This window comes from Oreochromis niloticus, unplaced genomic scaffold, assembly GCF_001858045.2.
Source record: "Oreochromis niloticus isolate F11D_XX unplaced genomic scaffold, O_niloticus_UMD_NMBU tig00007468_pilon, whole genome shotgun sequence".
Taxonomy (NCBI): Eukaryota; Metazoa; Chordata; class Actinopteri; order Cichliformes; family Cichlidae; genus Oreochromis; species Oreochromis niloticus.
In genome coordinates, this window is record NW_020328594.1 from 60,762 (window position 1) to 72,001 (window position 11,240).

General features: G+C 41.8%; 1 protein-coding gene across 1 annotated transcript; it reads left to right on the forward strand.

Annotated features, from left to right (window-relative positions):
- Window positions 1-813: 813 nt before the first annotated feature.
- Window positions 814-2,359, forward strand: LOC109200733 (uncharacterized). The gene is made up of 5 exons (XM_025904885.1): window positions 814-829; window positions 1,021-1,129; window positions 1,239-1,301; window positions 1,383-1,445; window positions 1,541-2,359. Exons 1-5 carry the CDS (start codon window positions 814-816, stop codon window positions 2,175-2,177), a joined length of 888 nt encoding a protein of 295 aa, XP_025760670.1. The 3' UTR covers window positions 2,178-2,359.
- The last annotated feature ends 8,881 nt before the right edge of the window (window positions 2,360-11,240 follow it).

Genomic DNA, 11,240 nt, shown 5'->3' on the forward strand with positions numbered 1-11,240 from the left:
TACTAGGCACAAACACACATAGATGATTTAACTGCATTAGGAGCATTTTGCTTTTTCTTTAGCGATCTTATCATGACAGAGGTCCAGCGTAGCCAGGTCCATCGGAGCCACCAAAAGTTTTTTCATCTTGCCACTGACCATTCAAACAGGTTTTCACCTGTTGCTTACACCCCCACACATTTATCTCTGCATCTCAGAGGTCAGCTGAAACAAACCCCACCTATATAAAAAGGTCATAATCAGCCACACTAACCCTTACATCGGTCCTTGAGAGCATAACACTTCGTTCATCAGCACGAGCATTTTACTTTTAATTTAACTGTTTTTAGGAACATTTTGCTTTTTTCTTTAGCGCTCTGAAACACACAGGGGGTAATAGTTTCAAACAGAATACCACAAACAGCAGGCATTCCTGCTCTGATACTTCAGATTCTTAACTCTGCAACAGTTAGACAGAGGGGGGGTTACAGTTAGACCCCCTACAGGCAGCAGAAGAGGTCATCCTTATCAAGAGCATCTCAACTGTACTGCCATAGTTTTCAATACAAACAGTCTCCTTTATGTTATGTCAGAGGTCCAGCGTAGCCAGGTCCATCGGAGCCACCAAAAGTTTTTTCATATTGCCACTGACCATTCAAACAGGTTTTCACCTGTTGCTTACACCTTTATCTCTGCATCTCAGAGGCCAGCTGAAACAAACCACACCTATATAAAAATCCCCTGATCAGCCACACTAACCCTTTACATCGGCCATTGAGAGCATAACACTTTGTTCACAGCACGGACAACAAACCTAAGAGCCTTCTTTTCAACATGGACAGCATATATGGTAGGTAAAACAAGACTATAACGGATTCTTAAATTTATACAACTGTATATCAAAAAATATTCAAAATGTTTTCTCTTCTAAACAATAGCCTGATTTTTAGGAACATGGCACACTGGGACATCCCACGCGGCTCATACACAAGGTTTGTATTTCTTCTTCTCACACAAAACAGCTTGTGCCTCATTGTTTAGAAGTAATCTTACCTGTTTCACACATAGTAACATTTAAATGTGTATTTCTCATTCTTTCTACAGGATCACAAAGCTATATAGGGCAAACAACACCTCTAAAAAACACAAGGTAAATATAGTGTTACACATGTTTTAAATGTGTGTGTGTGTGTGTGTGTGTGTGTGCGCATGTGTTCTGTTTAAACCTTGTATTAACAGTGCTTATCCCCCGGGTACAGGTTCAATAAGTTGTCCAGAAAAACCTACAGAAGCGGGGGCAATAAGACCAAGCCTTACGCTAGGTATGTATACAAGTCTCTATACATAACACACAATTTAAAGGAAAAAGGTTTTAAATATTTACAAATGTTCTAATACACCAGGCCTGAGACAGAGTACACAGTGTGTCAAGAAGAGGGGCCATCCGGAATAACACAGAACAAAGTGTGAGTATAGGCATAAATAAATCAAAAGAGTCAAACACATCCTGCTTTTGAAATGATACACCATATATATTTCTAACACCCGTCTATCTCCACAGCGATCACACAACCCCTTACCACTACGGATCCCTTGAAGACCCCTTAACGTTTTTGGAATATTTACGTGATATTGAACTCCCAGAACAACAAGAAAAACCACAATCTTTGGGCAACGTCGGAGAATCGGAAGAATTCTTCATCACCAGACCACACATACCAGCGAGTGAGTGTCTGCCTAGTGATTTCAGTGATGTTTTCGAGTACAGCCTATCAGATTTCAACATAAATGACATACCCGCCACTCCAGAATGTCTCAGAAACAACCGTGATTCAGACATAGGTTTTGAAGAAGGAGGCATAACAGACTCACAAATATCGCAGGCATATGATGCATACTTAAATGCAGCAATACCCTCTACTTTTGAACAGAGCCATTATGCTTCAAAAAATGATATATTATCTTTGATCGATGCTAAACTTAGTCAACATCAACGAGAAATAGAGGCTAAACTTAACCAGCAACAACAAGCAATACAGCTGAACTTGCAAGAAATAGTAGCTAAAGTTAACCAAGATCGAGAAGCAGCACAGGGCAACTTGCAAGAAATAGCACGGGTTCTAACAAGTAGCCACCAGGCAATAAACGAGACCTCAGGTTTATTACGTCTCATTAATACCACCATTCTAAATAGGTGACTTTTAAAATCCACATCATGGACCCACCCTGTAAATTATTCAAGCACAATGATGGTACCTCCGCTAGGGCTAAATGGTTCGACTTTGAGGCTTTTAACCATGCGACTGCGCAATTAGTAAGCAATTGTCAAGTTTTGCATGCAACACTTAGTAGTCTCGCTGCAGCACGCAGCGGTGTGTCTAATGAGCGTCCTTGTCCAACTCATTCTGAACCTATTGCTGATGATGCATCCGAAACACAGCCGGATTTTCCTGCAACCACGAATGTTACTGTTGTAGGGACTATTGTTACTCAGGATACCGATGAATGTCTTATTACTGAGCCTTCTTTCACCCCTGAACGGGTGGGTGCACCCAGAGCACATGCTTATCAGGGGCTGATGCTACTGTATCTGTTGCTGCTGCTGTTGCTGAGTCATCACCACACAGCCCCTCAAACAATGGAAATTCCTCAAGTGTTAACCATACACAAACACATGCTGCAGTAGTTGAACCCATTGTTCAGTCTGGGTCTGGCAGTCACAGTCAGCTTAGCATCAGAGAGATACCTAATTTCAACGCCCGAGAATTGCGCGAGCGCCTTGATTTTAGGGACATAAGTCTTGATGATCCAGAACAAGTGCCAGAAAGAGTTAGAAGCTGCCTAGCTAATGTGATAGATAGAGCAGTGGCTGGATCTCAGCAGGGTTGTGTTCTAAATGTGGTCCTGCGTGGGCCCTCGCTGGCTTCTGATGTTCAAGCTGTTTTAAATCCTGATGATCAGTATGACCCTGACCTGTTTCTCGACCAAATAGCACAAGTTATGCAAAGTAACGATGAATCTATCGGTGATGATGAATTAGAGTTTATTGTCACAGTTGCACAAAACAGTAGCGGTGGCGGGGCTCGCTTAAAACTGGCAAACATCCCTTATGATGAGATTCTCTCAAAGAAGGGTAAACATTTGTATACACCAAACAATACGCACAACAATCTGTGCTTCTCCCTTTGCATAGCACATTCATTAAACCCAACAGCCCCAGAGCATGAAAATATGCTACTGCTAAACAGTTACATGGTCAAGTAGGTCTACGCGACACACAGACAGTATCATTCTCTGATGTCTGCAAATTTGAGAAACACCTAAACGTTAAGATAGTAATCTATTATCACGCAGCAGGGCGTAAACGTCTGCATACTTTTTTCACACATGATGAGCCAAATCCAAACACTGTAATGCTGTACCTACACAATGAACACTATCACCTGATTGAAAAGCCCACAGCTTTTCTAGGGTCAGCCTATGTGTGTAATTTTTGTTACAATACATATGAATCACCGCTCTATCACAGCTGTAAACATAGATGCAACGTATGTTTCACACTCTGTCACCACCACAGAGGGCCCACCGTGAAATGCAGTGACTGTAACCGCATCTGCAAATCACAACACTGTTACCAACAACACAAATTACCAGAAATAAAACACAACATGGTCCCGTGTGACAATATGAAGCATTGCATGAGCTGTGGTGTCACATATAAAAAATCAAAGAAATCACCACACAGATGTGTCCAGCCTAAATGCGAGCACTGCCGCGAGCCTAAATTAGCCGGGGACTCTGAGCATCATGTTTCATACAGCCTGTTGAACAACAGAAGCCTTGTGATAAATATATTTTATATGATTTTGAGACAAGGTATCACAACGGTAAACATGAGGCCAACTTTGTGTGTGCGTCTGATCTGAAGGGTAACAAGTTCACATATAATACATTAAAATGTGTGGCTGCGTTTGTGCAGCATTACAGACGCCCGAGGTTTCGTGGGTACACATTCATAGCCCATAATGCCTCAGGCTTTGACAACTATATACTTCTGGAGTACATGGTCAAGCAATGTATAACACCTACCGTCACAATGAGAGGGAGCCGTGTGATTTTGATGCATGACAAGGAGTATGACCAGCGGTGGATTGATTCGTTCAGCTTTTTGCCCATGGGTCTTGCCAAAATACCCTCTGCTTTAGGTTTTCAAGACCTGCAGAAGGGCCATTTCCCACACAGATTCAACACTAGGGATAATGAGTATTATGTCGGTCCATACCCGGATCCCTCCTTCTATGGTTATGAGCGCATGTCTGAAAGTGGTAAGGTGAGCTTCATGGAATGGTACCAGACCGCCTCACAGAACACCTTTGATTTTCAGGTTGAACTCAGACGCTACTGTGTTAACGATGTTGATGTCCTGCGTAAAGCATGTACCATATATCGTGACACTCTGTTGGGTTGTACACAAGTTGATCCATTCATGCACACAACCCTGGCTGCATTCAGTATGGGTGTGTATAAAACACTGTTTCTGCCTAGAGACACGCTCGCTCTCACGTATGATGGTGCATACGTTGAGCAGAATAAGACATTTTCAAACGTCTCTATTGAATGGCTTCAATATGTGTCCCACACCACCAACACAGTGATAAAACACGCTCTCAGAGGAGGCGAACAGAGGGTTGGGCCGTATTTTCTGGATGGTTTTGACCCCGCAGATCACACGGCTTACGAATTTGCAGGATGTTTTCACCACGGATGTGTTAAATGCTACCCCGAGAGTGAAGTAAATCCTGTCAGCAAAGCGTCCTACGGACTGCTGCACCGTATGTTTTGTGACAAAGTGGATGCACTGAAATCACAATACAGTTTGAGCGTTGTTGTGATGTGGGAGTGTGAATGGGCTGCCTTGAAGCAGACAGACCCTGCAGTTGTGGCTTTCATGCATACATACAGAAAGTCAGAACGCCTGAACCCCCGAGACGCCCTTTTTGGCGGGCGCACAAATGCTATAAAACTGTACCACAAGGTAGCGTGTGATGAAAAAATATTTTACTACGACTTCACCAGTCTCTATCCCACGGTGCAATCTAAAAAAGATTATCCTGTAGGACACCCTCAAATCATTTACAGCAACTTTGACAAGCTAGAAAATTATTTCGGCTTTGTTAAATGCACAGTACTGCCACCAAGAGGGCTTTTTCACCCCGTCCTTCCCTACAGGTGCCATGGCAAACTGATGTTTCCACTCTGCAGCATGTGCGCTGAAGACCAGAACCAGCACACTGCATGCGGGCACAGTGACAGTGAACGGGTGTTGAAAGGCACATGGGTCTCATTTGAGCTTGAAAAAGCTGTAGAGCTAGGATACAAGCTTGTTTCTATTGATGAGGTGTGGCATTTCCCCAACAAGACCGACACATTGTTTAAAGACTATGTGAAAGCCTTCCTAAAACTTAAACAGGAGGCCTCGGGGTATCCAGAACATGTGAAAACCCCTGAAGAACAGCAAAAGTACATAACCGAGTATTATGAAAAGGAGGGAATAATGCTGGATCCGTCCAAAATATGTGTAAATAAAGCTGTTCGAAACTGCAACAAGCTGCTGCTAAACTCATTATGGGGTCGTTTCAGTATGAGGTCAAACATGGCGTCGTCCGAGCTCATCACAGATCCGTCCAGGTTTAGTCAGCTAATGTTCAGTGATCAGTACGACGTGCGGCAGTTTTGTTTCATCTCTGACGACGTCGCCATGGTGCAGTGGCGCCACGCCGATGGTAGAGCATCCCGCGTCAAGGACGTTAATGTCTTTGTGGGTGCCATGACCACTGCACACGCCAGACTCATGTTGTATGACTTGTTAGACAGCTTGCAACAGCGCGTGCTGTATTGTGATACAGACAGCGTCATTTTCACAGCACGCCCTGGCGACTGGATGCCTCCTCTAGGCCCTTTTCTGGGTGATCTCACCAGTGAATTAGCTTCTGGAGAGGGTGGTGTGGAGGATCACATAGTAGAATTTGTTTCCGGTGGGCCAAAATGCTACGCGTATCACACATCGCTGGGCAAAACCCAGGTCAAATGTAAAGGTGTAACACTGAACGCACAAAACTCCAAAGTTGTCACCCACGAATCCTTGAAAGGTTTAGTCCACAAGTTTGTATCCAATCAGGTTTCAGATGCACACCTAGTGGCTGTGTCTGATAATATCAAACGCGATAAAAAGAAGTTTCATTTGAAGAATGTATCCGTTGTGAAGAAGCTTAAAGTTGTCTACAACAAACGCCGTGTGCTCCCAGACTACACAACCCTGCCTTATGGATTTTAAATTAGATCAGGGTTTGACGCTAGGTTGCAGCACCCGTTCAGCATGGTGGTCAGCGGTCCCAGTAACTGCGGCAAGACTTTTTTTGTCAAAAATGTCATTGAAAATGCATCCGGGATTATTTCGCACAACATTGATAACATTGTGTATATATACTCATGCTGGCAGCCTTTATATGACCAACTTCTTAAGATAAGAGACATAAACTTTGTTAACGGTATACCCGAATCTCTGGCTGATGACACCCTTCTGCCTATAGACAAGAACAATTTGTTAATTATAGACGATGTAATGAACGATGCCGCTAACAATTTAGAAGTACAAAACGTGTTCACAAAGTATGTGCATCATAGGAATTTGAGTTGTATATATCTGGTTCAGAATTTGTTTATTCAAGGAAAATCCAGTAGAACTATTTCCTTGAACACTAACTACCTAATATTGTTTAAAAATCCTAGAGATAAATATCAAATCATGCTTTTAGGTAGACAAATGTTTCCCGGCAATACTAAATATTTTTAGAAGCGTTTAATGATGCCACATCCGCAACATACGGGTATCTTTTAATAGACTATAAAGCTAAGACCCCGGACTATTTAAGACTCAGAACAAATTTACTGTCAGACCGTCCGGTTGTTTATATCCCAAAACAAAAAACTGTGAAGAGGTGAAAGGATGTCATCACGCATGCGGAGGAATCTGTCTCTGTTGGAGTTGATATACAAGTCTCCACCGGCTCTACGCAGAGTTATTATTAGCAATGCAAACTTGGATTTCATCAATGCTTTGTGTGAGATAGCCTTTAACGTATTGCAAGGTAACATTCCACTGACCAATCAACAGTACAAACAGCTAAAAAAGAAAAAATCTCTAATCAGACTGATTGCCGACAAAAAATAAAAACTTTGAAAAAGAGAAAGACAATCAACCAATCTGGAGGGTTTTTACTGCCGTTATTAGGGGCTGCAATCCCTTTCATCACCAGTCTGATAGCAAACAGGTGAAAATGGAACATGTGCAAAAGATGTTTTTGGTGCCCCAGCATCAGTTGGACTCATTGAAGCAACCACCACAGCACACAGGCAACATCAGACAACAGGCTCAGAATGACTTGGACAAGGAAATGCTTCAGGTGTTGCAAGAATCAGACATAGATGTGTATGAGAAAGCTAAAAATACAGCGATATTCTCCAAAGATACCTAGCACTTGTGAGACAAGGGCCCGTGAAAAGAGCGTATTGTCTTTATCCCTACCGGAGCAGCTTAACACAGAGGTGCAAACCCCTCCTGCGGACACCCCTCTTGCTTATGGCGCTGAAGGTGTGAAGGATTTTATCTCAGAGAATGTTTTGACACACATATCTAAAAGGAGTAGGAGGAATGCAGAACTCATTCTATCAGCTCTGAACCGTTCGCCAAACACTATTTCTTACAATGACAAAGGCGAAATTGTTGTCGATAAACACACTATACCGGGCTCACACATTTATGATCTGATTAAAGCCGTCACATCCACACACACACCTTCTGAAGGTTTCAGACCTATAGGCTGGACAGAGTTTTTAAAGGCTGTTTCAGATTTAAACATACCGTTATCAGCCATATCCAATGCCGGCGTACGTAAGACCCTTGCGTTGTATAAAACAGATCACACCCTGCCTGAAGACCCTGTTTTTTTAAAACATACGCCTAGAAAGAACACACCGGGCGTCTCACTGCGTGATAGTACATTAAAGAAAAAAATAAAGAATAAAAAAAATAAATTAAAGGGTGGTCCTGTCGAGTGGTTGGATTTTTGAATTCAGACTATTTCTTATCACAGCTGTAATGTTGTTGTTGTTTTTCTGCCTAAAATATTGACTGTTTGTTGTTTTTTCTACCGTAATTTTCACTAACTGTTAGATTGTTTTCTTTATTACAGTTTTTCTATTATTGTTTTTATTATTGTATAATGTTTGATTCTTTATTACTTTATTACTACATTATTACTACGTTGTTTTCTTTTATTACAGTTTTTTCTATTATTGTTTTTTATTACTCTTGAAGTCTGTATGATGTGGCCGTATAATATATATGCAACATTTTGATAATAAATAATACAATTGACTCGATTAAATCACGCTCTCATATCGTTTTTATTATAACCACTAGTACACATCAGTATCCTTGTTGCACACATACATAATCGCTACAGCCTGCCACAGGCTCTATGTTGTTGACAAAGCGACACACCATAGCATCGTTACAAGTTAAATTAGTAGAATACATGTTAAGCAAACGTGAATAAGATACACCATTTTGTATATGAAATAAGAAAAATACACAATGTTGGCCACATGTGACGGAGAAGTCGTTCTGCACTTGTTTCCTGAATATAAAATAGTGGAACAGTTTTTTAGAACAAACACCTTTATCTCTGGTGGAAACGGTCTAGCGAGTTTCCAAAACTATCAAAAAAATAACAGCGTTTGTCTCTCGAAATATAAACAGCAAGCCAGTGTTCCCCGGGCATTGTAGATGGGTGAGTGTTTACAATAGCCATAGCAGGCAGTCTTTGAAGCTGTGCATTGGGTAGCTGATCGCTGGCTAGCACTCCTAGAAAATGTGTGTTTTTATTGATAATCCTACCGATCACAGATGTTAGCTCTATAGTGTTCATGACCGTGTTTGCTGTCTCAATAGTAATCCAAGAGCACCTGTCTCATATTAGATATTTCAATGACTGAATCAAATACTGAATAACACAAGATGTTCATTGTGCGGGGTAGCGGTTTCTGAAACGGGCTTCAAGCCTCACGTTCCCAGTTTTAATTAACGATACATTGCCTGAATGTCCTTCGTCAGCTTCCAGATTGAAACAGAATAATGTATACCCGTTACCAAAGTCGTTACGCGATATGGCAAGTGCCCTGTCCTTTAAATGTCTTCCGGTGGTTTGTATCAGCTGATAGAATTCTCTGGTATACTGTTTTCTCTGAAAATTTGGCTGGAACGGTTTAGCAGGATAAGCCTGACCATCAGCGTATAAAGAAATGAATTCTACATCACAGTTTTCAAAATTAAATGGGTTACGGGTTGGACTTCCTGTAAAAGCTTCATTATCAATGAAAGCAATGATGACAAATTTAGGTATCCTGCCCATAAATAAATTGTCATTAGTTGATATTCGAGACCCTGCTGGTATGGAGAAAGTCTTTAAAGATACTCTGTCTATAGCATATTTTGCGTTTGCGTGGTGCAATGCCTTGCTGTGTGCAAGTCTGACGCTCGGTGATATACTAACTTTCTTGACAAAGAGACTGGCTGAGACAATTTTAACTCTGTACGCATTGGCATCCGCTGTCATGAGAGCAAATTCGTCTTTAGAGCGCACAAATTTCAGTGACAGGTCGATTCCATTAAGTAACAGTTTTCTTGAAAAACAGATCTGCGTGTACAGGAGCTATCAATTCAACAATGCTGCTATTCGCTGTATATTCGCCTCTGGTCACAAGGCCTTGGTTGTTCCCTTCTATGGATGTGTCATTCATGTGTGATGCTGTATCCTTACAGAATAACCCTGTGCTGAACTGTGTGTCTAAAGTGTCCTTATTATAATTGATAAGACATTCTATCACACCTCTGTATGGATATGTGTTGGATGATTGACTAATGAGCGTGTGTCCCAAATTAACATCGACTTGACTAAATAAGCTGCATCCAGGATAATTAATAAATCCCACGTTAGCATCTCTAGCCAGGTTTGAGCCATCAGCGTTTGTGATTCTCGCACGTGTGTAGATATATGTGTCATTTAGATCCAGGTAGTCTTCACCGACGATGAGATGTAAACTCGATCGGGCCTCCATCGGTGATTGCCGAAACAGGAGGTATTTCAATAAACGTACTTTTCTCAATGCTGGTCTGTGTGTAGGGAACAGTAAACAGGTCCAGCTCTGTTTTTACACATTCTCCAGATTGACTGTGTAACAGCGCCATTTAGAATATGTCAAATGCTGTAGTTTTTGAACGCTTGGTTCTGGGTCTTTTCACTCCGCGTGACGGTGTCCGTTTGTTGGATCTTCTGGCTGGTTTTGTGGTTTTACGCTTTCTAGATGGTATGCGTGTGTGGGTGGGGTTTTTGAAGAATTGGGCGTATACACATACACTCCGTTACCGTCCTGCTTAGTGTTTGTGGGCTTAGTTATGTTGGATATGACATCAGACACTATTCCTGACGCTGCGGTTTTAAGGTGGGGTTTCAGTATACCTACTCCTTTTTTAAACAACGGCACTGCAAATCTAAATAAGCTGCGGAACAATCCGCCCAGACCTGCACCATATTGCGTACTGTCCTATATACCCCCCCAAATCACCCCAGCTTGAGCGACGTAATATTTTAGATATCTTGTCTCGTCTGCGTTGTAGACAGCCATCCTTTCTTTTTAAAATTGTTGTCTTATCGGGCGGAAGTGTAGCTTGACAAACACCTTACCGTATAAAAAGGGTATATGCTGATTCTGATCGTCTTTCAAATCAATTTCTATGTCGTCGATTAATGTCTTTGACACAGGTGTGTAGTGTGGAGTGTCAAATTGTAAAATGGCTATGCGCCGGACATCGTCTGTGATATTTATAGCCCTTAATAGCCGCGCGTGGGCGTCACCCACAAGTTGATAATCGGCGATATCTGCATAAATAAACATGTTGTATTTTCCCCCGTATATGTCAGCAGGATGCGGAGCATATGTGTTTTTATAATGAAGCACAAATGGTTCTTCTGTTTTGAATCCTAGGATTTCTGCCAGTCTCCCTCTAAATGTGAGAACGCAGCCTCTAGGCCCATAACACCTACATAGTTACTAACGGTGTTGTATTGTGTTTTAATGTCCGCCGTGCCTGGCTGCTGTTGGCATTTCAAATTAAATTCTTTTATTATCTGCTCCACAGA

Bases quoted from the DNA above. Each gene is read 5' to 3' on its own strand.
- LOC109200733 (XM_025904885.1), top strand. The intron at 1,302-1,382 runs GTATGTATACAA...CTAATACACCAG, and splicing joins AAGACCAAGCCTTACGCTAG to GCCTGAGACAGAGTACACAG. The intron at 1,446-1,540 runs GTGAGTATAGGC...CTATCTCCACAG, and splicing joins GGAATAACACAGAACAAAGT to CGATCACACAACCCCTTACC.